We start from the raw sequence: 27,510 nt of genomic DNA, 5'->3' as shown, positions 1-27,510 counted from the left end.
TACTAATATCATAATATGATAGGACAGATATCTGTTATTTAGAACCAAATAAGAATTAGAGACCTTCTTTAGTCCTTCTATCTCAAACCAGTTTGATTTTCAGAATTGTGGTGTTCTGATGGTAATAAATTTGCAGAAGAAAACTTTCTAAAACCAAAATACAGTAGCATCATTTGTTCAACAGATGAAACGATAAAGGTAGTATAAAATTACATTGAAACTGTAAAAAGTATATCCTTCCTGGGTGGTATGTTTTGGGTTTTAAGTATCAGACTGAAATTACAAAAACATTTTCTTTAACTGATTTTATACGATTACCTGTAGGGATTGCTAGGAAGTTAGTATTTTGCAATTGTTTCACCTGAATATAAAGCTATAAAGCATCATTGTCACTGCAGGCTTACCTGCTTTGCCTGCAAATGTAAATGAGCATCTGGGTGTAAAATATCTCTCTAACCAGTTGTCAGTATTGGAAATCTAGAGAGCAGCAACAGCCTTTGGCTATACCAGATATTTCTGGAATAAAACTTATGAATTATGACTAAAAGCTGACAGGGATCTAATTTCATTTAAGCGAAAAGCAAGGCTCTTCTTTGACCTGGACAGCATTTGCAATGATTCCTCTGTTGCATTATCTGGCATTTCTTAACAGTGGTATGATTCTGAGTCTTGTTAAAATGCATGGCTTCAAACTACTAACTTCCAGTAAAGCATTAATTCAGATATTCATAAGGTCCATAATCACTCAAAAAGTACGCCCTGTGAAGCACATTCTATGAATATGTTTGTGCATTTATATTTTTTTTTTTTTTTAAAAAAAAAGGTTTATTTATCCTCATTGTAAAGCTTATACCCCCAAGCCACTGGCTGGAAGGGTATACAGTAGTGTATGAAAGAACACTGAACTTTTCTTTACCCGAGCTGATGAAGAAGTAGTTACTGTGTCTGTGGTGCAAGAAGAGTGTTTTAATGCCTATGAAATTTCTCACTGGCATGTTGTTTGAAGGATGTTCCTGAAATGGATACTCCTCATCTAAAGCCTGAATCTCATTGTTTGATGGGATAGGCCTGAATAAAAAACACTGATGAAATTTATGTTCATATCTTTAAGGCCCAGACCCATATTCTAAGGAATTTGAAGCCATGCCTTTTTTTCTTTCAGAAACAACTTTTTCCTTTTCTTCCTCTTTCACCAAATATCATTGTACCCTATATATTCAGAGTCTGAGATGAGAAAGGAAGAGAGTTTTTTCTGGGGGGGTGGTTTGTTGGTATTTTTTGGTGTTTGTTTTGTTTTGTTTCAAACTTCACTATGCAATACTCATAGATTAAATCATGGGGAAAAAAACATTCCAGAAGATGACTACAATCTGATGCAGATGGGAAAAGCAACACAGCCAGGCAGGGTGAGGAATGTTATCAGAAACGCCTATTTGTATCTCATAGTCCAGAGTACAAAAGTAGAAACCAGTTTCTTTTAAACACACAGAAATCAGAATTCTTTATGAGATATGATAATGCTGGAAGACTCCACCAAGCAACAAGTGTTCTTGAGCAAATCAAGGCCAGATTTTCCAAGCAGAGTGTCCAGCCCTGAATGCCTGAGAGGTTAAACACAAAACCTTTGGGAAGAGACGGAAGAATTAAGGACTTGCGCAGGCAGGGCACTCACCTAAAACATTTCACTCTGATAGAGTTTGGTAAAGGAATGGATACAAGTGTAATGAAGATGCATATATAACATGAAGGCATCAATTAAGAAAAGGTACGATAGGAAAGGAATTTGGAGAAAATAAGAGGAGTACAAAGTACTTTGTTCTGCCCAGTTGAATTTCATGGAATCACAAGGCATCCAGTGTGACTTACTAACAGGCAGCTGAAGGCACTTGAATCTCAAAACATCTCTTCTAATTTGTTGTGAAATAATCGGTTGCAGCAAACAACATCAGTGCTCACATGTTTCTAATTAAATGTATGGATGACACTAGTTACACATATCCTACTCAATATAAAGCTTCGATACACACTGACCTGTAGTATACAACTACCGAAAAAGGATGCGTGCACCAAGAAACGCTACAGGCAAGCATAACCTGCAAATGCCACGTGCAGCAGAAGATATTGTTTTAAAACCGAGTGTGTCAGCCTGATGGTATGATGGGTTTATATGTTCAAAATATTGAAATACTGCAATATTTCTTACCCTCACAGGTTTCCTTCAAAATTTTTGTAACAATACTGGCTAATCAGCCACAGGGCTTCTGCTGGCACATACTAGCATAAATTGATTGACTTCAAACCAGTGCCTGAAGACTGTTTTCCAGCTGCGTACAATAACCCACCCTACTTACCACTTGCTGAAGAGCAGGTAGAAAGCATCACCGTCTCATACAGCCAGTTTCTATCGCTCCTCTAATTATGTCCTCGTGGGCATTTTAATATGTAGGTATGATTATTACACAAAGTACTTTGGATAGCATCACACACCCAATATTCCCTATGACACTGGCAAATGCCTCTCTCTGCTACCCACCCACAGGGAAAAAATTTAAGCATAGTGTACTGTCTTGGTTATAAATTAAGTCCAAAGTAGCAGTAGGTGGGACTGGAAGCCAGAAATACTTAGCATTTTGTTCCCATCCACACAGCAGACCATGTTGTCACTTCGGGGAAAATTTCTATCTTAACGCACTAAGTAAAGGCTGAATCTAGTCCATTGCATCAGTGAAAACATTTAGGGAAAAATGATTTTAAACACTGAGCAATATGTTTGTGAAAAGTCACAATTGTTAGCATTTCCCTTACCCAGTTTCCGTAAGCATTCTTTTTTCCTCAAGAGAAATATTGATAGTTCATGGCAAATTGTTTGGAGCACAGAACTCCATTTTAGCTGCAGGATTTAGGCTGGAGTCTGTTTCAGTGGTGTGCATGCCTAGAACTAATAGCAGAGGTTGGCCCTGGGAATAAACACACAACTGAGCATTCAAAACCAGCTGGATTTTGTCTGACTCAGTGTGTTAGATAAAATTGTGATTTCATACTAAACCTACCTTGTCTGCACACAAGCTAGAAGACAACTGAAAGTTTTAATAGTGCATGGCCTGGTGAGTGTGTGAAAGTCGAGAAGGCAGTTTTTGTTGCAGGCTGAACAACCTGAAAACAGCTACCTCTCACCATTAGAGCACAGAGCTGCATGGTCTGAACAGGAGGGAACTTAAACAACATCTCATTAGGATCCCAAGATCAGCTCAGAGTCTGGGGGAGGACTTGCTACTCTTCACTACTATTATTTCTCTCTAAATATTTTTATTTTTCAAAATAAAGAGATGTCATTCATTATTATAAGTGCCATTTGAAAGCTAAGGAAAAGGACAGACCCCTTTTGAAACATGATCTGCACATTTCTTCACTGGCCAGCTAACACTACCCCAGAAGCACAGACATGCTAGCTTAGGCCTAAGGGAGAAGCAGAGAGTCCTCAAGGATCTGCAGAGCAGTAGAAACCTGGAAGAGAGGGCCTGCTCTGCTGCCTCCTGCTAAGGAGCACAGCAGACGAAAGGCATCAGTAGATAGACAAACCTGCTCAGTCCATATTCACTACTTTAAGCATGTCAGTGGGCTTTTTACTTTAGGGGGAGAGATGGGACATCAAAATACAAAACCAAAACCACCCTAAAAGTATAGTATAAGATAAAGGAAATTACATTGTAATTTGTGTGAAATTCAAGGTAGACTAGTGATCTTACACTTCCCTGATACAAACGGTCAGCACAAATTAAAGCAACACATTACAGCATGGGGATACAGAAGTAAGACCAAAGAGATGGGACAGAACAGTTTCTATTTTCTAGGTTGTTTGTAGCCTTTTTGGTGAAGCAAATCTCAACAGCAAGCCACAGTGCAGATGAGGCAGGAGCAGCTGGCTGGAGTGGGCTGTGAGCAGCTCAGGTAACTGGGACTACCACAGACATGCCATCCAATGTAATAGGCAATCGGGGCTCTGGAGTCCCACTACCTGTGTGTACGGTAATGTTAAAGGAGAGGAGAAATATCTGCTCAAGAAGTCATCAGAAATGAGGACTTCAAATGACTGTTGGTACATTCTGGGATGCTTTCTTGTTGTCTAGTGTTGTTACCTTGCTGCAGTCCTTTTCTCCCTCTAATCAAGCATTGCTTCATGAATCATTTGACTTGTTATTTATGAGTGGCACTGCGCAAAGTTTAATACTTTGTGGCTTTCGTGTAAGGAGCCAAACTGGTGTTCATTAGTGACCCCTGGAACCTAAACCCAGACTTTGCAGCTACCAATGCCAAATCCATTTGTTTCCAGCACTTGCCAGCATCAGTGCTAGCCATACAAACACTCAAAGAGGCAACTCTGATATCAACAACCAGGAACAAACTTGTCCCTCAGAAGACAATCTCTATGAACATCAAAGATGGCATGGGTTTCCCTGACTCTCCAAGCTTTCGTTGTTTCAGTATTTGTTAAACTAGCATGCTGAATACTTGACACTGTCATGTTTATCCTCTTACACAACTGTTCCACCATCTATGAGCATTTTCCAGTCATGCATCCATAGTACGGCTATGAAATGTCCTTGTTAATCTCAGTCACCATTTGAAAATATTAACTAAAATTAAATTCAGAATACAATCTCAATGAATCCAAATCCTATGTATATCCAAACCAGCTATTTTACAGCACTTGGCATTTACATTTCTCTTTCAGGTGACATTAGAGCAATCTGTACATTCACTACAGTGAAAGTTTTTCCTAGTATCCTCAACAGCAAAACAAACATTTCCGATTAGATGACCTCAGCTACCTACAGCTCTCATATGCTAAGTATAGAGCAATACAGAGTGATCCCACAGAGGCTGAGTAGGATTTTAACTGCAAGTTCGGTATATTTGTCTGGATTCCTTCCTTGTGTAAATCCAGTGAATTCAGGGCCATGCTTCTACCTGATGACATGTTTCTATTTAGGATGCAGTAAAATTCGTCCTGCACTTTTGCTCTGGAGAATCTTAACAATCACAAAAGGTTGTGATACTGTGATGAATAAATATCTTTAAAATGTACATCATTATAAGTATTGTCTCTTAACAACTATATTTTAATGACAAGATATATTCAGTAAATTCAGTAAATTTTCATTCTTACCACAAGACTGCTGTCCAGAGAAAGTCTTTTCCCAGATTCCCTTTTCTGTAGCTGTCTCTTTCTCTCCATAGCTGAGGTTACTTGTTTTCCTTTTGATCAGCTAGAAATGTCAGACTGTTTCCAGCATCACTAAAAAAAAAATAAAGTTAAAAAAAAATAAAAATTAAATGCACATTTCAGTATCTTACTAACAGTTTCTGTCTTTCATCATTAACTTTGTAATAACCCAGCAGCTAATGACTTTGTGTCTATAGTAGGCTACGTTCCAGGAACAAATTTTCTGTGCCAGAAAAGCTAAACTCTCCAGACAGAAATATTACCAATATGTTTGGGTCACTTCTCAAAGAAAAAAAATAATCTGCTACTACTGTCCTTATCAAGACAACCCATGTTTTCATAGTCTCTTTTGAACTGGGCTGGGATCTGGATTTGCAGAGCCAACAAGCTACCTGAGGCTGGGGAGTGGGAGGCGGGGAGGGAAACAGTTCGCTTCACATTAATTGCACTCCTCAGTAAGTCCTGCTTGTTGGCACATCTGTGCTGCTGCTACGATGTACATATTTTGGACCTAATCCTGAAGAGTTCTAAAAGCTTTCAACTCCCATTATCCTTAATGAGACACAAATGCCCTTAGCATGTTTAAGTTTTTAAGGTCAAAGATTCTGCTGTGTTAATCAAACAGCCCACCTGCCTGTACAGAATGGCTGGGGAACTTCACTCTGTGAGGCTATCACAGATGGAGTGAGTCTTTCCAGTTTTATAGGATTTGACTGTTCCTGGCTGGTGGTTTCTACTAAAACCAAGCTACAGTTTACCAGTAACTACAGCTCTCTCTTTTCCCAAGTGTGTCTGATAATATACGTGTAAGAAAGTTTTAGCTTGTATGTTAAGGTAATATCTATTGTGTATGATTCAGGAGCATGGGCAAAGCTAATGAATTTATTCAGGATTCAGAAAGTAGGAACAGAACAACAGAAGTCAGAATCTAGCCTAAATTAAAGCAGACAGATATGCTCATAAATACAGAACCAAGTATAGGAATCTCATACTGACTACATTTACTGTATCAGAGGGCAAGATGCTATCTCTCTTAATCTGGGCTAACTCCCATTAAATACAAAGAGCTTTCACTACAAGAATTTGTCCACATTTTTTTTAGTCAAGAGCTGATATGAAAGCCTATTTAAAAACAATTTTAGTAAGACTGAGACATTCATACAGCACTGCTTAATGCTGAATCTATAGACATTCACTGCATTTGGCTGAAAAACAATACTAAGCAAAAGACATATCTGTCCATTTCTGATCCTTTTTACTTATTGTGAACAAAACCTTCAGTCACAAACATCCAGGTGATGCATGAATACCACTGAGCTTGGCTGTAGGGTAACACAGCTGGCATTCCCAAAAGAAGCATGTGCCCTGCAGATATATTTGCATGGGTATGGATAAATGTGATTTCTCAACCACCCATCTGTCACTGTGGGGACACTAAGCAGATAAAACCAACACAACTCATTCCTCAAGTTGTCCCTAACTGCTCTGCCATGAGGGCACAAAGGAGTCTGACTATGGGTCAAGCACAGGCCACCTACATGGAAAACGGAATGCCCAGGCTAAGCCTCCAAAGCCAGCTGGAATTTGGAGGACTCCCAGAGGCATGCAACCCAGGATCATCAGGTCCACTGTGGGCATCATAACTGGGACTACTCTTGTAAAATATTTCCCAGGGGGAAGCCACAATTAGTCTGGTACCAAGCCATCCAGTGAGAAATTCAGCCTTCTATTAAACAGCACTTGTTTTGTACTTCTGGTTTACACTTACACAAGACCAGAATTCAAGCCATTTTCTCCAAAATGGATGAATTACCCACTATACACATTCATCTAAGGAATGCATGCAGTGAGAACATGGACACACAATGATAGGAAAACCAGTTATTGCACTGTGTTCATTCCTGCCTTGTGGTTTTTTTCCCAGGTTTATCTGTAAGCCCTTGCTTCCTTTTAGTAGTACCAATCCTAAAGCTACAGACACTGTTACATTCAATTTATAAGGGATCTCAGTGGTATGATATTGTATTTACACAATTTACACAATTACTGTACACATTAACACAATTACCATTGTTTGCTGATTAGTAATCATGCCTCAAAAGAAATACCAAAACAGATTGGAACAAACACAAGAGGCAATGTATCACACTGTTTTTGTGATTACACCAGAAACTGGCAAGAGAAAGCCCTTATGCAATATTTGTATCATTCTTCTCTGCATTCATCATGCCTGGAGAGCAGGACTTCCACCAAGGGAGTCTTCGTTGATCAGCAAGCACACAACCACTTAGGAGCAAACCAGTTGGAGAGCTACAGTTGGAGCCCATTATCGCTGCAGAAGGTCAAGCATTACTATTAATTATTCCTATAGGTTACATGCTACGCTGCCTTGGGCACCTCAAGGAGTGGATTTATTGTAACCCATACCTGGCACAGCACATGAACCTACCCATGTACTGGTGAAGCAGCCTCAGACTGCACACTCCACTGCCTCACACACACACATACCATGGAAAAAAATCTCTGGGCGTGTTACCATTAGCAGTCACAGATCTCTCCTAAAGAGTTAACAACCTAAGGCTGAACCCACTTAAAGTTTTGAATCAAAGGTAATTGTCAGAGAACATAATACATCATTTGTAGCAACATATGCTGGTGCCTCAAAGTACCCAGCTCAGGAGGCCTTTAAAGAAAACTGATCATCAGAGTGAAGTACATAAAACCAGAACAAGTTTTCATTTTGGAATGGTCATTTTTATGCATCATACTATTTGTCACAGACAAAAAATTACCCTCCCAGGTAAATCTCTCTTCCTCTGAGACTAACAACAATCTGAAATACAGTACTGCATCCACTGGGAAGCTCAGCAGAGAATGGTCGTCCAGATGTAACAGTTCTGAAATGTAAAAGCACTCAGAATCAGTTTTGCCCAGTCATCAGAAATGCTATTTGTATTGCCAAGAAAACAGCCTGTAGAAATTTATCCGCCTTCCCTGACCAATTTGCTTGTCGGTATCTTTATAGCAGAGACCCCAGTGATCAACATTCAGACCTTGACTGTCCCATTTAGCTTGGCTGAACTGTGAACTATTGCAAACCCACTTCTGATTTATGGCGTCATCATTGACACTGCACTCATACATGTACTTTGCCAAACCTTTGGGGGAACATCTTACTGTTCTTTGTGCTGCAGGAAATTTTTCCACTGTAGGACTGTTCTCTAAGGGACTATAGAGTTCATCTATGCTGAGCAAGTTGGGGAAGGCACTGAAGTTAGAAGTACTTGGCGGTTATCCTCATATCCTCCTTGTATCCTCAAGGAGTGTACGGGGATCAGTCTAAGAGAATTCAGGTCCCAGATGTTTGCCTACTGTCTTAGTTTTTCATTGAGCTCAGGGAAGAAGGTTTTATATGGACATAGAAAAAACTCTCAGGGGAAGACCTAAGTGGAATCTTGCTTCAATATGGTATACCCTCACTGTTCAGAAAGCCAGCAAGCCAGAGGCAGAGCCAGAGCTTGATTATACAACCTAAAGTGCAGTATTTTTAGCACTCAATACAAGAATCTTCATTACTTGAGGAAATGGCTCCAAAACTATGCCCTGGAGAAACAGTGTGATTAACAGAGAAAAGTACTCTCTAAAATCTATGCAAGAAGTTTCTTGGATTATAATACCTTCATTTCTAGTAGTAACAAAGGGTGATTGATGTATATTGCTTTAGCTGATGAAAACTCATAACATTATATTCTGTAGATAAGCACCCAACATATTTTCAGACAGTTTGAAACGGCAGTTACACTGCAACAGAGCTATGCCAACATATGCCAACTGGGAACTAGCGCACAGTATATCTCTTTGGTAACTGGAAATACACTGTATTTATTTTTCTCTTACAAATTAGTATAAATTTAGAAGTTACAACACATAAAAATGACAGCTCTGTAAACTAGTGTCCTTTCATTTAAATTCAGGATAGATGTAGGGTAGCCTCACCACACTCTGCTTTGCACACCTTAACACTGCCAGAAGGCAAAACACCCGTAGGGCAGTAAGGCATTCCCTCTCAGCAGTCTGCTTGTGTTTCTGAGGTGCTAACGAGAGGACAAGTTTTGTGATGTGGACATCAAAATGCTGGGTAACAGAATGAAGCCAAAATTATACAGTGATCACCCTTAAGCACTTTTTTCTACTCTGATAGCTCTGCTTGTTTGACAGCCATACTTTAAGACTGAGAGTAACAAGAACTGGTATTGTCCTCAGCAATGAAAGGAGAATGAAAATAATATCGCTAGCATAGGTCAGGAAGAAGCTATGAGAAAGTAAAGATTGTCATCAATGAAAATGTTAGTTAGAATGAACAGGTGACCTAAAAGTGAGAGATTTTCTATCTCATTAGCAATCTCTGGATTGATTCTGCTTCCCAAGAACCAAATTAAATGTCTCTGTCCAGCTCTGCTTCTTTTGCATAACGCCAATGTGCATTTTCTTTTCTGGTGGTCTTTGTACAAAAACAGAAGAAAAAGTGTAAATAAGTAGGGTACGGTTTGTATGGGCCTTTTTAGAACTGGAAAAAAAAAAAAAATAAATCCAGAATTAAGGAGTTGGTGTGTATTCAACAGATTAAAGATTGTTCTGATCTATAAAATCACTACATTTAACTTCTCAGGTATAGGCCATTCAAAAACAACAGCTAGCTTCATACTGAGCATTTCACTGTTTCCTTTGTGTTGTGTTTCGTTTGGGTTTTCTGGGGGGCTTTGGTTTGGCTTTTTTGTTTGTTTTTTTTGTTAATGGTAGAGTGTTCAAACCATCAGAGCAGTAACAGCAGAAGACCCCACCTTCACAAAAGATGAGAAAACTCTGCCTAGTGCTTGTAAGTGAGCCATGAAAATGGTTTCATTACCACACCCCTATCTCTCCCCATCATGGTATTTAGCCTGGTCAGGGATTGGAGTGATAAAGTGGAAAAATAATTCCTTCCACTTGGGAAACAGAAAACTACAGTGACATTGGCATTTCTGCAACCTGAAACTTAGCTAAATGTTTCTTGTTTCGTCCACAATGTATTTCATAGCAATGCCATAAGCAGGGCCCGCCTGCCTAATGCCCAGTACTCCCAGGTATTTGCTTAGGCTCATCAGCAGTTTGTTAGCCCTAGTGTATACGTTGCACATCCACACCCACTGGATTAGGTTACTATTTTACTACATGCCTTGGTCCTCATGGGGGATTTTAACTACCCCGACATTTGCTGGAAGACTTACACAGCCAGTCATTCACAGTCTAGGAGGTTCCTCCAGTGCATTGATGATAACTTCTTAATGCAAATGGTGGATGAACCAACTAGGAGAGGAGTGCTGCTGGATCTGGTACTCACCAACAAGGAGGATCTGGTTGAAGTAGTGACGGCCAATGGCAGCCTGGGCTGCAGTGACTATGAGATGGTGGAGTTTAGGATCTTGTGTGGGAAGAATAGAATACCTAGCAAGGCCACATTTCTGGATTTCCAAAGGGCCAACTTTGGCCTCTTCAATCAATTGCTAAGGGAAGTATCATGGCAAAGGGTATTAGGTGGTAAAGGGGCTCAAGATAGCTGGTGGTTTAAACCACGACAGCTGGTCAGCATTCAAGGACCACTTCTTCAAAGCTCAGGATCAGAGTGTCCCAATGAGTAGGAAGTCAAGTAGAGGAGCCAGGAGACCAGCATGGTTAAACAAGGAACTGCTGGGCAAACTCATACGGAAAAAGAGAATCTATGGATTATGGAAGGAGGGGCTGGCCACTTGGGAGGAATATAGGACAGCTGTTAGAGGATGTAGGGAAGCAATTAGGACAGCTAAGGCCTCCTTGGAACTTAATCTGGCAAGTCGGGTCAAGGACAATAGAAAGGGCTTCTTCAAATACATAGCGAATAAAACTAACACAAGAAGCTGTATAGGCCCACTGCTGAATGAGGTGGGTGCCCTGGAGACAGAGGTTATAAAGAAGGCAGAGGTGTTGAATGCCTTCTTTGCCTCTGTCTTTACTCCTGCAGACTCTCCCTGGGGGACCCAGATTCCTATAGCCCCGGAAGGAGTCAGGATAAAGGAGGAGTTTGCTTTGGTAGATGAGGGTTGGGTTAGGGATCAGTTAAGTAATCTGGACATCTATAAATCAATGGGTCCAGATGGAATACACCCACGGGTGCTGAGGGAGCTGGCGGAGGTCATTGCTGAGCCACTCTCTATCATCTTTGGTAAGTCGTGGGAAACAGGTGAGGTGCCTGAGGATTGGAGGATGGCAAATGTCACGCCGGTCTATAAGAAGGGAAAGAAGGAGGACCCGGGTAATTACAGACCGGTCAGCCTTACCTCCGTCCCTGGAAAGGTGATGGAACAACTTATTCTTGACACCATCTCTAGACATATCAAGGATGAGGGGGTCATTAAGAGCAGCCAACATGGCTTTACCAAGGGGAAGTCATGTTTGACCAACCTTATAGCCTTCTATGAGCAAGTAACTAGGTGGATGGATGATGGTAGAGCGGTAGATGTGGTTTTTCTTGATTTCAGTAAGGCATTTGATACTGTCTCCCACAGCATCCTCATAGATAAGCTAAGGAAGTGTGGGCTTGATGATCAGGTAGTGAGGTGGTTGGACTGGTTGGAAGGAAGAAGGTAGAGAGTTGTGGTCAATGGGGCAGAATCTAGCTGGAGGTCTGTGACTAGTGGAGTCCCTCAGGGGTCGGTGCTGGGACCAGTGCTGTTTAATATTTTCATCAGCGACCTGGATGAGGGAACTGAATGTACCCTCAGCAAGTTTGCTGATGATACTAAACTGGGAGGAGTGGCTGACACAGCAGAGGATTGTGTTGCCATTCAGCGAGACCTGGACAGGCTGGAGAGTTGGGTGGAGAGGAACTTGATGAAATTCAACAAGGGCAAGTGTAGAGTCTTGCATCTGGGGAAGAACAACCCCATGTACCAGTACAGGTTGGGGGCTGACCTGCTGGACAGTAGCGAAGGGGAAAGGGACCTGGGAGTCCTAGTGGATAAGAGGATGACCATGAGCCAGCAATGTGCCTTTGTGGCCAAGAAGGCCAATGGCATCCTAGGGTGCATTAGAAAGGGTGTGGTTAGTAGGTCAAGAGAGGTTCTCCTCCCCCTCTACTCTGCCTTGGTGAGGCCGCATCTGGATTATTGTGTCCAGTTCTGGGCCCCACAGTTCAAGAAGGACAGGGAATTGCTTGAAAGAGTTCAGTGCAGAGCCACAAAGATGATTAAGGGAATGGAACATCTCTCTTATGAGGAGAGGCTGAGGGAGCTGGGACTCTTTAGCTTGGAGAAGAGGAGACTGAGGGGTGACCTCATCAATGTTTACAAATATGTAAAGGGTGAGTGTCAGGATGATGGAGCAAGGTTTTTTTCAGTGATGCCCAGTGATAGGACAAGGGGCAATGGGTGTAAACTGGAGCATAGGAGGTTCCATGTGAACATCAGGAAAAATTTCTTTACTGTGAGAGTGACAGAGCACTGGAACAAGTTGCCCAGGGGGGTTGTGGAGTCTCCTACATTGGAAATATTCAAGGCCCGCCTGGACAAGTTCCTGTGTGATGTACTCTAGGTTACCCTGCTCTTGCAGGAGGGTTGGACTAGATGATCTTTTGAGGTCCCTTCCAACCTTTAGGATTCTGTGATTCTGTGATTTAGATAAGCAAGATGCATTTTTGCAGAGAGGGAAGGAGAATGTGCCATGTACCAGCAATAATGAGTTAATGAAATTAGACAAATTCCAGTGCAGGAACCTAAAATGCTTAGATAAGTAGAATATGATGGGAATTACAAGGCAGCAAATACAGCACTGCTGTCCCATTCTGCCTACATATCTAGATATCTTGAATGGCTTTGTAAAATACTAAAAAATATGTCAAGTCAGAAAATATCTAGATAGAAGACTCTTTCCTAATTCTCTTCATTTTCCTGTGGGATAATTAATTTTTATGCACCCTGAATTTCTTACTATCTCTAAAGCTGTTCCAAAGGACATTGGAGCTGTAGAGGCAGTGCACAGAGCCAGCTATGCTCTGCAAATTATTTTGTGATCCAAACCACTCCCTAACCCAATGTTCCCCTAGTTCTGGTTGAAAACTGTCCAGCAGTCATCCACAAGGCCATGATAAAGCACTCCCAAAGAGTGGGAAAGGCCAGAGCTAGACAAGGAACCTTTGCATCCTTGTTGTGATTTAAATTAAGCATAATGACAATATCACATGACAGAAACTGAACATTGATGAATTTGAGAGCCAAATACTATGGATCTATCCTGCCCTTATCCCTTCTCTTGAAAGGGAATCAACAGAGCATGAAGGACAGTCTCATACAATTTTTGACTGGTGATCACTTGCCAGCAAAGAACAGACTCTCAGTAAAATGTTCTGGAAAAAAAAAGCATTTAAAATAAAGCATCTCAGCTACTAATTTCCCCCCTGTTTCAACCACAGTTTTCAAAACACATTTATGCTTTCTTCATGAAAGATAATCTTCCATTTATTTAGCAAACTAAACAACCAGTAAAGCTTTCTATAGAATTGATTCTAGGATTTAAACAATTTAAGATTAAGGGCTTAAATCTAGCAAACCTATCAGTGTGCTCAAAATAATACCAGGAATTTCAATAAATCAAAAAATAAAGAATATAGCATTAAAGATGTTATTAATATGACAGCTGTCAAGATTAATTGCATGAGAAGCATTTAAAAGATTTATATCTCAGTATCTCACCAGGTTAATTAAATGGATGCATGCATTCATTTAAGAGGATGAGGTGGGTTGCAGTGACATAAAATGAGAGGGCACAAGATTACGTTCTTTCAGTACTAACAAGAAAGGGTTGAGCAGATATCATTTCCGTATTCTGTAATAAGCATGATTCATCCATTGCCATTTTCAGCTCTCATTTTCTTTCTGGCCAAGAAAAAACTGTGAACATTTATAGACTAACATAATCAAAGCTTTAACCTTTTCAGCATTTTCTGTTTGGATTGGCTGTCCATTTTTATCATGGGGTTCCAGGGCCATGCTACAGGGAGACGAATCACCAGTAAATTACACCAAAGAATGCTGGAAAGGTCAAAGGATTACTCTCCCCCGTTTGCTTTTATGAGACATATGAAGCATTCATATCATGCAATAAAATTACTCAGGAAAAAAATGACGAAAGACAAGCAGACAGAAAGCATGAATCTGTTTCAGGACAGCATGGAAGAAAAGGATATATTACAGTGTTATCATCAATAAAAAACAGATTATAACAATAGTGCTTGTGTATCCTTAGTTCCTGCCCTGAAATCAAATCCTTCTGAACATTTTAAGACTTATATCCAAGAAAGAGATAGCAAGGCAAGACTGAGGTGATTCAGGCTGAAGGAAACATTAGATCCAAAGATCCTATTTCTTGAGTAAGTTTCTAATCACTTGTTATTAGATATTATTACTTCATATGATTATAAATTATGTGATATAGATTATTATATGGTAAAGATGGATTCCCTTAGCCACTAAGCCTCTTTCAGCAATGTATTGCTATCTAGGCTGTTAATCAGCAAAAGGTATGCTTTGAGCACAGCAACAGCATCAGTTATGTCTGAGGGACACATTTCTGTCCCTCGGGAACCACAGCTAAGCTTAGGTCAGTGACAGGCAGTTCCAAGCATCTGGAGAAGCTGAACTCCAGGACCTCAGGAAATTTCACTGTTACTATACACAGACGTAAAGGGTTATGTGGAGATTTTGAGGTTCAAAAACAAAGTCCCATTTATATTCTAATAAAGACACATCTGGCATCAGCTACATGCAACTTCTGTAATCTAGTACATCATTGTTAGAGCTAGCTGTTTCTCATGGTAAAACGGCTAGCTGGCAGCAGAAACCCAAACTGGAATTTCATTAGGTTTCAAACACTGAATTACAAATCCTCATCAGAGGCAGCAACATCTGGTTTAAGAGGCCAATAAAGATAACATACCAAATTCATATATATTCATTTAATACATTGCGATGTTCAGAAAAATGCACGCAATTAAATCTAACATCTGAATAAGTCTGACAGAAAACTAAGTGGAGGGAAGAATTTAATATACACAACGAAGTTTCCTACATTTTGCTCAGTTTGATTGGTGGGCTTTTTTAATTTTTCTTTCATTGGTGTAAATCAAGGCACTGTTTAAGTAAATTAAAGAATTTCAAGCCTATGTGTAAGACCTGTATCAGGATCTCTGCTGTAAACAAAGGTAGAATGCCAACTCCATTTTTGAAAGTAGAACTAGGAGCTCCTGAAATGTGCCTAAAGATCCCTTCCTCTCTGAGACCAGTGCATTTCAGTCAGCATCTCTGCTGCTTGCCCATCTGTCCTAATCACAGTCCAGAGAGACCACTAAAAATCATTGGGTTTGTGCATGCTCCACCCCTTCCACCTGCACTTCTAAAAGGGATGATGGCTGTACACTCACAGGATGGCTCTGTGATCTGAACACAAGCCCATCAGATACAGAGAATGAATATCCTTATGAGGTTTTTATTACAATCACCTCTCTTGTTTCTCATTCACTCATTCTGCAGTCTATGCACAATGAAGTATTTTGCTAGAAACATTTTCTAACAGAACATTTTGGTGAATGAAAGCAGTTTTGTGAGATGAAGTGTCCCAAGTGAATGCTACCCTGTTCGGTCCTCCCTGGCATCATAGATGAAAGGAATGAAAGATCATTTATTTACTGATGTATTCCAGCTCATGGATATAAGGAATTATTAAAATCATCTTAACTTAGTGACAGCATTCAGACATCTAGGCTTACTCCCCAGAGCACTGGTAACACTTCCAAATGTTCATGTGGCTCAAAGGAAAACTCTCAAGACAAAGTATTGTAAAAATATTTCCTCTGTCACTAGTAACACCTTCAGCACCCAGCGCTGCACATTGTCCTATAAAGAAAGCCATTTGTATTAGAGGGAACATTTTAATGTCTGGGCTGCAGAATTTGTTTCTAATGAATCTGGGGCTTTGTGGATTGTAACCTAGTGTCTCAAGTTTCACCTTGTTGTACAGACACTCCCAGTGGGTCAGGGCCTATCCTTCTGTTACAGGCAATAACTTTATAATGAAGGTATTAGTTTAAGAACAGCCCAGGCAAAAAACTGAATCAAGCTCATAATCCCTTTCTGTCCGATGAAAAAAAAAAAAGGGAAGATAATGTGCAGTGAAATAAATGTCATCTCTCCATGACCTGGAAAGAGGGTAACTGGGAAAGGGTTCAACTTCATCTATCTGCATAATCTGAAAATAGCTCCTCCGCCCTACCATGACTAAACTCTACCCTGGGAAACAAGAACGGAAAGACAGTGCCAATCTCTTCCAGTGCCAGCTAAACCAGAACTGAGCCCCTGGTTTGAAAGAACAGAGTGTAGCATGGAAACAAAGCAAGAATATGCAGTCTCATTAGACTGGGCAGCTCCATGTGCTACCTGTACAGGACTCTGTGCATATTTTTATCAGAAAAATTCCTCACATATCATTTACTTTGATCTGCAAGTACCTTCACTGAGTCCTTGTACAGTCAGGCCAGCTATAACTGCAGCTACAGTTCTTTGGACTCTGCTGTCCACTGCTACAGCCAAGACACATAAAAGAGATGTGGTACCAGAGGTGAATTTGGAGGTACCACAACTAACTATTGCTCTGAAATCCTTCAGCTAGTCTCTGGCTGTCCAGCCTTTATAGAAGTTAGAAGTCTACTCTAATTTCAACCAACCTAACATCAGCCAAGGATGACACCCAACAGAATTCAGCTTCAGTGTTCCCAAACACACTTCAGTAACATCTCTCCTTCATGCTCACAGCAGAAAGGTGACAGGGTACAATTCAGCTCTACTTCCTTCAGTTTCATTGAGATGTACCCCCTGGATACCAATAAGTATATATAAATTAAAATTCCAGGGGATATCCCTAGCCAATTCAAATTCACTTTATTCTGACACAATAGAGCATGTAGGACTGTGGGATATCAAGACCGTAAAATTAAGAGGAACAGATACACACAGATTAAACTCCATCTTCATCTTATGGCCAAGAAAACTATTATGAAAACATTAAAAATGAAAGATGTGCTGTCTTCATCCATATTTCCTTAGATGGTGACAGAACACTGAACAGTGTCAGCATACCAAACAGCCATTCACCTCTTTTTCTTCTGCAATTCTAGAGTGAGCTCATCTCAAATACTGAATTCAGTTGTGGGCAAAAAGGACAGACAAAATTGATGGAATTCAGACAACAGGAGCAAAGATGATTAAAGTATTGACTTGGAGGGAAACAATTAACAAGTTCCTTCATAGTAGTTTCAAATAATGACAAAGAGGAGACTAAAATGAGAAGGAATGACCACCTATGCAAGTTTGAGGGACATATACAAACACTAGGGACAGTGAGGAACTGATTAGGTTATCAACAACAGGCTGAAAAGAAATAAAGGGGAAATGATGCTGAGTATCTGAAGAAATTACCTGAAGTGAAATCCAATACAGATCAATTCCCAGATTTATATGACACTGGTCATATAAAAAAATTAGGCAGGATGAAGTACAGTAGAATACACTGAAAGTGAGTGATGACTTATTGGAAGACTCTGATGGGGAGGAAAAGACCCTTCTCGCCCTTTCAGTGTCCCTCTTTATAAATTGTGGTGGTTGATCCACATTAGACACAATAAGAGTAGAAGTTTTTTGCTTTGGCTGGGAGAAGAGCCACTCCATCCTTCCTCCCATGCAGTCAGCTGCCAGCAGTGCTTACTCCCCTTTCACAGAGTGAAGACTTGCTGATACACACTGATTTCTAATTTTTCCATCTGCCAGAAACATAATAAAAATGTAAATTAAAAAACATTCATGAATTTCCTACTTAAAAGGTTCATAATTCTCCTACGTTTTATGTCATTCTACCAGTCTCTAACTCATCTGTACTCAGTTCTACCAAGTGAAATGGGAAAGAACGTATAGTCTGCCATCACACATAATAATTTGACACTTTGGGATTATGGATACACTACTGTCCAGATAATATTAGACAGGGGCATACTATTAAAATTCTCCAGCCTCTCTCCCTCACATCCATGCATTTAAAATGCAAAATAAAATCATTAAACTACTGGAAGTGGCACAAAAGAAAACAAATAATAAATACAGACCTTTCAGAAGTTCATTGTCCACTAAAAAAGAAAGATGCCTTTGCTTTCAGTAGACAGCAAAGCAAGTTGGGTTGGCACAAGATTATTCATCGACTTTTTCTTACGGAGTTCATGTTAGCACCTCAAATAGGATTTTTTCCTCCTAGATTATTTCTTAGAAGTAATGCCATGCAGATTTAGGTAAAACTTTTAACATTATAGTTTATGCACCTCCAGTCTTGGAATAACCAAAGTTATCCAATACTACTGTTCAGCTTGAATTTCAGCTGAAATAAAGAATTTTTAGTGAGGAAAGGGAAAGTGTGATACATTTGTGCGTCCTAAAGTATCCTCTTAGAATTTAAAAGTGTATTTTGAGACTAAATATAGCCTTTTAAAGTATTTGGGTTTGCATAAGATTTATGGGGTGTGTATGGGAGGGGGGAACGGTTTTGGACATAAGCAAGCAAGAATGTACTTGGTTCATTTCAGATAAGCCTTAAGTGTTTGCCCACACTTTTGAGTAGAATCCCTGCTCTTGAGTGGGTGGTTTTGGTTGGTTCACGAACTTCTGCTGTCTCAGTTTCTCCACTATACTGTGAAGGTAATAATATATAGTATATATAAGTGCCATTTACAGAATAATTTCTCTTTGTCAAAGACTTGAATAGTGAAACTTCCTATGAGCACTGCTGCTCTATCAATACTCTATCTACCGGATATGTACATCACTATGTACCTAAAGTGGGGCATGATTCTTTCTCCAAATTTTGCACAGTACAGCAGAAGATGCTTGGTTCTCATTCACCTCTTGGCTATTCTGTCAAGATTAATCCGATTGTGGAAATCCAAACAGAACAGAATTAAACCCAGCAAAGGTCCAGAGACAATTCTGCCGCCAACCAACCAAAAGCAGGTACACAGGCAATGAGCCAGATATCTTCTACTCCCTCCAGAGATCCAAACCTCATTCCCCTGCAGGCCAAAGTAGGAAGCATTAAGGCAGCTTTTTTTTTTTTTTATTTAGAACTGGACCCTTTTTCTATAATAGTGGGGGTCTTGAGCAGGATGCTGGCTGCAGCCAACAGAAAGGTTCTGTTCACCTTTGATTTTCCCTGTTAGCTCACTGTGATGTTACCAGGAGCTATCAGAGACAAGAGAACCTCTGAGTGGGACTCTGAGAAGGGAGAGAGGAACAAAAGGGGAAAGCAAGGTGGGGTCTTCATGGGACTTCTTGCCCAAGGGTGTGACCTAAAGCCACAAGAATGTGCCTTATCCTTCCTGTTGTCTTGGGTGAAGATCCTTCGAGTTAAATCTTAACCTTTGGTTTGCCTCACACCAGGGTAAGCCACCCCACCTCAGCTGAGTAAGATAGCAGCTAGGGGGATGTAGCCTCCCACTGCTACTGGTTAAGTTAGACCCCTCAGCAAGGGTGGTGTCAGATATGCTCCGCAGACTTACAAGCTCTTGAACTGTGCACCCAAGCTCAGGATCCCCCTGTAACACACAGGATCCCAACCTGGAGTTCAGGTAGAGAGGAATAAGTAAACAGGTAAAGGATAGCTTGCTTCCACAAGAGGCAATAGCCAGTGGGTAAAAATGAGACTTTAGTGCTTTACTAGGGAGACAGGATCCATTAATGCCTGCCATGAGTAAGGAAAATATTACTTAGTGTTTGTGGTATATGTCTGCCTCTGCATTGTTATGCTGCCATGGCTGTGTACCTCAGGGACCATTCATTTCTCAGGGCTGTGCCAAAAATTATCATCTCATTGATAAATTTTTATGAATGTCTGTTTAAAGCGTCTTCTCGTGACAGGGGAATTTTGTAGTGAAGGAAAAGAAAAGCAATTCACTTAAAGATTTGTAAATAGAAATGACAGAAATAGTTTCCTATGAACACTGTAATGTATTCCTAATCAATAATACTATGACAGAATTGCAGCTTAATGGAAGGAAGTTACTAGTTTTCGGAAAGGCACATAATTAAATACAAGACAAGTGTATAGATTCTCAAGCAGACAACAGCCAACCCAAACTCTGTAGATTGTGCTACCATTGTCTCTTCTGTTCATTTGGTGCTGTCTTTCATTTAAATGCACAACCTCAAAATAAAGATGAAGCTCTTAGTTTCAAATGTGAGGGCTAACAGCCAGTGATATAACACATAACAGAGCTGTTTATTAAAAATAGGCCAGGTTTTACTTTAATACTTTTCTGCTGTTCCAGCAGATGTTAAAAATCCTTAATGATTTAGCTGAACTTTTAGTAATTTCTAAATGTTTCTCATGTTTAACTGCAAACAGCACCTATGCCTTTTGCCACCAGCATAATATGGAGATTGGATAGATCTAATTATTAGCAATTGGTATTTTAGCCTTTCACCTCTGGATCAGTGTTTCAAACTCAGACTAGGTTGGTATTCAATAAAAGTAATTTCCATCAGCTGCCTGTTCATTGACCTTTATGAAATATTACAAGTTGGTAGTGGACAGGTGTCTATATAATTAAAATACACTTCAGAAGCACAGTTGGCACCCTGGAATATACTTACTACAAATGTATAATCTATTCCCCACAGCTCACGTATGAAAAGTATTCAGGAGCACTGAGATGTCATTTAAGAGCCAGGAGGATACAGTGTTCTTTGTTAATTCCACAAACAAAGTACCTGCGTGTTTCTAGAGCAGTTTTGAACTCCCAGACAAATGCTTTTGTGCATTGCAAAGATGATTATTCAGCCTAATAAAACTCACGAATAAGAGAAATACCAACATTAAAAAACCTAGAGCCCTGTAGGTTATATTGTAATGTAAACTCTCACAGCCAGCACTATGCGTGGTGTTCACGGTAAAGAGAATATATATCCACAAAGTATCAGCAAAGCAGAATCACACAGGATGTCCCGCATATCCATGAATTTGCATTAATTGCGTCAATATTCCTCAAAGTTCCACACAGAGCTTAAGTATTTTTGGCAACCAAAAATACAAAAAGGATTTTGATAGGATAAGGTATGCCCAACCTCAACATGAGGTGGTTTCTCTGACTAGGAATCTAAGCAACAGTTTTATGTTTGAGTAGGATTTGGGGGATGAGCAGGGGGAATAGCACAATATTTTATGCCTTTTGAATAATCAAGCCCATAATTCAAGCCTCAAGCCTTTAATCAGTTTCTCTTCTTTAACGCGTTCATAGGTTTTGTCAGAGAATGTGTGAGAAAATGCTCTCCACTGACTTTCCTGTCTTCTTATACTAATTTTGAACTAAGCAACGCAGAGCACTTCAGGCTGAAGCCCTGTGACAGATGCAGGTTCATAGAACTATGGGACATTCAGAGACTATCATGGAAATCTTTACGGACTTGCCAACAACTCACATCTGTGTCAGTGAAAGAAGAAAAGTTATACAGAATCCAAACAACAGAGAAGGACATTTAAGTAAATCCCCAGTAGTGATAATACATGTGCAAGATGTTTCACCTCTCTGAAAAGAAACATTGTTTTGTCTGACCTAGTTCAAGATGCTATAAGAACATAAAACAACAGTTAAGCTTGGCACTGTTGTGCTGTAGGATGACTATGGATCCACCTGAGAAAAGAGCCCTCATCTCAATGTGGGAACACAACAGAGGAGAGTTTAGTTAGCTCAAACATCAAGTAACCTTGATTTTGTGAGGTGAAAAAAAAAAAACCACATCAAGAAAAACCCCAAGGAAAGCCAAAGTCTTCTAATTGCTGTTTCAGATCTTTCTTCTACTAGGAATTTTCTTCTTAAACTTGTTTTCTCAGCCACTAATTCCCTCTGCAAGGGACAACTGAAATATATTGACAAAAATCACTGTTACATAAGTCTCAGCACTTGCCCCTTCAGTCTCTAACTTACATACGTTAAAATTAGTCTGCTTTTTACATACATTTCAGATGAAATGGCTAAAAGGAAGAGGAAAAACAGCAATACGTGAAATTAAAGCAACTATTAACACACCCATTTTTAACACTTTCTGTCACATTGTCCAGAAGAACATCTATAACCTGCTCAAACTGGACCACAAAACCAAAAAGTTAAAACCTCAAGACTGCCTCTGTTAACAAATTGCAGATGCAGGAGACTCATCCAAAAAGACCTCGCAAATCAGCAATGAGGGGAAGAGAGAGCAAATCATGCAGAAACTATTTAATCAATGAGTTAAGACAATTATAACATCTGTTAATCTTTTGTGTAGGTTATAATTAGATGCTGCGGAGGAGTAGCCTTTAAGGGGGAGGCAGGGAATCCTTTAACATCTGCTAGGAGGGCAAACACTGTGCAATAAATGACTTTAAATGCAATCAGCAAAATGAGAGCTGTGCAGAGTTCACAAAAGGCCTCTATAAAAGATTGAGGATAACAAAATATTTTGCCAAAGGTCAACTCCTGCAGCACCAGAGCCTGAATAATGACTGCTAGTTTAGAGGCCACAACAAAACAAAACATGTACCTCTGAAAAACAGTTCTTTTCTCATTTGTTTCATTATAGCAAAGCTACCTGCTGTTGCTGTGTATCACGTCAGTTTAATGACTTATTAGGGCTGTAGCTATCAACCTTGAACAGTTTAGAATAAACAGGTAGGTGTGATATATTTTAAAGACCAGAATTCAGTCTAATTAGACTGACACAAAACTGTGTTGTACTGTAAAAGTGATGTGATTCTGATTTTAAATAATCAATCATTTAGTAGCTTCTAAAAAAATCCAATAATTTACTCATTTTGTCCTTGAAAACAACCATATGCCTTCAGCTGTTACTCAGTGAAAATATGAGAACAAGGAGGAGTTATTTTATCCAGTTTAACACAGCCCTCTACTGGCAAAATAATCCCCCAAAATCTTGTCACTACGAACCATTTTGTCATATCATTTCAGATCAGCTGAAAAGATCCCACATTTTACAGCAAAGTTACACCAAATCTTAGAAGATAGCAGTGTAGATAGAGCTTTAGGGATCTAAATAAATCAAGCCACCACTTAATCTCTCTGGAGTTACCTTGCTGACAGCACTACTTCCTTTTACCCAGCAGATGCAGATCTGAACATCACCAGAGCACTGAAGGAAAAAAGCCAAGTGCTCATATCTGGTGGAGTAAGTCATTTTAGACACAAATGCAGTCTTTTTACTTGTACAAGTTGTGCTCTATTCCTAAAAGAATGCCACACTGATTCCCAACAGGATCAACGCACACATGATTTTAGCTTGCACAACTAGGTAATACTTCCTACAGCAAAGCAAGCACAATACAGCCCAGCTGAAAAAAGAATACTATTGAAAATAAAAATGCTAACTACCACCAAAAAGCAACTTCATTGCAAAAGAATTCCTGCTTCCTTTTCTTCACCATTACTGAAAATCCACAGCTGTGATTCAACACAGCTTCAATCAAGTGAAGCAGACAATGAAATTCGTCTCTGTTGTTACATGCAGTAATTAACTCTTCCTATTTGTATTATGTCCGAGCAACAAAGAAACAAAAGGATATGGTAAACTGTTGAATTTAACAATTTAGATAACGATGAATTATAATAATCAATTAGCACTGTCAAAGGAAATAAATTGTGCCACGCATTTGACTCTGCACAGACCTATTATGTGCACACACTATCCAAAGCTAGTTTGGCTGTGGAAAAGTGTTGTCCTGTGGAAAGCTTATCAAACATGCAGTTTAATAGTAGCATTTGTTCTTGCTGTGTGTCATTACTAATAGTCCATATTTCAGCATCATAATTTTTAGCCATTCCTTTATAACCCAACCTGCTTTTCAGGGTCTGCATCTTTCACAGCCCATAGACAATGTTACTGCCAGCTTCCAGAAGCCATCGCTGCTGAACAAACCATGTTTCTCTGGCTCACCTGAATGCAAGTCAGTGTAATCATAAAAATTCCTGAGTATTTTTCACATAATAGCTATCTAAATTTTCATCCCCCAAACATCATGACTAATTTACGTAACCATCAGGGAATACCTAACGTAATTCAGGTTTCTGCATGCTACATGAGTGGTATCATTAGAGAGTACAGAACAAAGTATTAAAAGTGTTAATGGTTTATTTTGTGTTTACATTGTACATTTATCCTATTTTAGTAATAAACCTGTATATGACATGTTACAACTTCTGGCGGCGTTCTGGCAGCTTTGGCATAGATTGTTCTTAAGCACAGCTCCAATCCTGCCAGGAGCCGAACACGTGCAGAACTACACAGGAGCTGCAGAGCATCACACCGTATTTGGCCCTGTCTGAAGCATGCTAAGCTACTCAGCCAACTGTGCTTCCCTTCGGCTCCTTTGTTTTGGGGCTTTTATCCCACCCTCGGTCCCACTTGTCAGATGCTGACAGGCTGGAGTCTGCACTTATTCCATTTCTTTTCAGATGGTGAGAAAGCCAAAAGAATTGACATTCTGTTGGCAATTGTTCCCTTTAATGCCATCCCAGAATGTTATCAGATTATATGCAGTATCCTAGGGCAGATTTCTCAGATCCAGGGAAAATCCAACCAGGGGATCCCTCTGCTGAAAAGTGATCTCACTCTGTATCCTAATTTGTTACACTGGAATATAAGGAAGAAAATGTAAATGTGAGAAGGGAAATATAACAGAGGAAAATGAAAAAAAAAAAAAATGCCCCCAGGCTCATAAGGTTTTGAGAGTCTGCTTCTGCTCTGGAGGTAATTAGCTGAAGATCTGCTCTTGACTGAAGTGGAATTGTACGTTACTGAGGCAGGATTTCTAATTGTTTAAATCTAAGCTTCTAAACACTTAGACACAACTCATGCACAAGAACAACAGCAGAGAAGTTCATAAAGAAGTTTTCTCAAATTCACATTTGTAAGATTAGGACTTCCCTTTAAAATTAATTGAAGTAATAAAGAAAAGTGGGACATGAGCTTTTTTAAAATTTTAACTTAGGATTTTTTAGGTATTTGCCAACGTGATACCTGAATATTTTGCAAGTGTAAATACCCTTATCAATTCACTGCCACAAGGTGACAGAGGAAAGGAAGGACTGGCCCACAGGAGTCATCATGGAAGGGGTGAAACCACCTAACCTTAAACTCATTCCTTCTCCTCAGGGAAAGGCTCCATCACAATTCTCTGCTCTTCCCTCTTATATTTAATGGAAGCTTTCAAGCTACAAAAAGGTCTTTCAAAGAACATAAATATTTTTTTTAATTTAGGGTTGTTTTGGGTTTTTTATTTCCCAGGATAATATGCTTTAATTCCAAAGACAGAACAACAGGTCCCAAATTGCACAGTATCTTGACATGTCAAGCTACATTAGAGCATCAAAAGAAGAGAAAGACAGATTTTGATCGCCTGCAGAAACAGGGTCATTTGAGAGGGGCATCCGTGGTTGTAGCCACTCAAATCTTAATAGGAAGCCCCAAAAATCTGTTCCTGTGTAGGACTGAGAGGCCTTGTAAACAAAGTCAGTAGCAAGAAAAGCAAAACAAAATCAATAGTGCTAACAATTCAAGAGGAATCCCTCCATTCCTATCTGATTGATTTATACTGACTTACCCTCATATAAGTGCCAATCAGTTTTCTGATTTCATTCTTCAGAAATGCGCTTTACCTCTTCAAAGGCAGATCATTAAATAGAGGTAAACAGTAATAAAAGAGTTCCTGATACACAGTACTGTGATCAGGTTACTCCCTGGAAAAGACACTAGAACTGAAATTGCAGTAATTCAGAATGGGCTTCTGGTGAAGGATTGAAATGAGAAGCAGGAGATATGCGGTTTGTTATCAGCTTTTGAAGTGGGTAAACAAAGTTTAAATAAATCAAATCTATGGGTCTGTTTCCCCTGTGTAAAGTGGGAATAAGTCCATGACAGTCAGAGCTAGTTGTCCTGAAAATTAGTTAATCAGTGGTCAGAAATATAGTTCTGTCCCACAAGCAGCTGGCAGTACAGAAAGTTTTTTCACAGCACTTACCAGTGTAATAGTGTTTCTGCACTGATGTTTCAGAATTTGTTGTACTTCTAACAAACACTCAAACTAAAAAATACTGTTTCTCACATAACTGACAACTCATTTTACCCAAAACGCATCAGATTTCAAAGCGCTGTATGATTCGTTCTTTTAAACTTACATACCTCCAGAATTTGAACAGGGGCTAAAAGTAAAAATAGTCAAGTTTTGCTTTAAATCAATGCCTGCATTAAGGAGAAAAACAATTTTTAATGAAAACTGTACTAAAATAAAGAAGGAAATTATATTAAAAATACAAATTAACTTTGAATATTCAGATAAATACCATGAAATGATAAAAGAACAATCTTAAGACAGACTACTTTTTGCTCAGTTAATGACAGTGCTCAAGAGATTTTTAAGAATCTTAAGAGCTTCATCACTTAAATTAAGAGACAGCCCCTTCAGTGTAGCCTCATGCAAACAAAAGCCAGAATTAAGTTTTCATTTGTCCTTTACTCTGTTGCTGAACCACACTTAGATGCATGGCTGCAATTACTCTTAACGACTACATACTTGCTGCTCTAATTAAAGCAAAACTACAAATAGCAATGCTGACACACTCCTAGAGAAAATAAGCTTTACAGAGATGATAAAAACACCAAAACAGCAAAAGTCTTACTTGCAGCAGTTCAGTCAAAACATGCCAGCTCTGGAGAACTCAGAACCGTAAGAAGTCTTTGCAGTCCAGAAATTCTCTTGAGCTTATCCAGTGTTTATTTAACAAGCTTTAAAAGTCTGTGGTTAGAAGAACAGAGTTAGCTTTCTACACCATCCACAGCACTACTGAAGTCCTCCAGTAACAGCAGACATTAAGTTTGCTGATAGTTGGGTTTGCTGCTGCTATGTAGTTGCTCAGTACTTGTAAATACAAGCTCTGTGGACAAAGTCCCAAATGACATCACAGGCAGCTGCTTATTGTTGAGTCTTTATTAACCGACTGTCAAAAAAGAAAAGAAAAGAGAAAAGAAAAGCCCAAACTATCTTCCCTGCAGCACAATCTGCATCTTAGTAGGAGTTTCAGTGCTTCACATATAAATACTTCTGTTTACCCAACTGATGTTTTCTTAGAATGAATAAAC

At 39.6% G+C, this 27,510-nt stretch overlaps 1 protein-coding gene across 9 annotated transcripts in view; it reads right to left on the bottom strand.

Moving 5' to 3' along the window:
- Positions 1–27,510, bottom strand: part of NCKAP5 (NCK associated protein 5) — a 530,111-nt gene that overhangs the window by 378,925 nt on the left and 123,676 nt on the right. For 5 of the 9 annotated variants that reach the window (XM_062605646.1, XM_062605635.1, XM_062605667.1 and 2 more), the window contains 2 exons: positions 27,051–27,166; positions 5,168–5,296 (listed from right to left, as the gene is read on the bottom strand). In XM_062605646.1, the coding sequence (XP_062461630.1) occupies positions 5,168–5,236 (69 nt within the window). In that variant the 5' untranslated portion in view covers positions 5,237–5,296; positions 27,051–27,166. Of the gene's footprint in view, positions 1–5,167; positions 5,297–17,763; positions 18,443–27,050; positions 27,167–27,510 lie in introns of those variants that run through there. The other 4 variants (XM_062605676.1, XM_062605694.1, XM_062605685.1 and 1 more) reach the window with 2 other exon arrangements.

The sequence above is a fragment of the Pezoporus occidentalis genome, unplaced genomic scaffold (genome assembly GCF_034315485.1).
Source record: "Pezoporus occidentalis ecotype Australia unplaced genomic scaffold, CSIRO_AGI_Poc_V1 ctg12, whole genome shotgun sequence".
NCBI lineage: Eukaryota > Metazoa > Chordata > Aves > Psittaciformes > Psittacidae > Pezoporus > Pezoporus occidentalis.
This window is presented reverse-complemented; position numbering and strand designations above follow the sequence as displayed.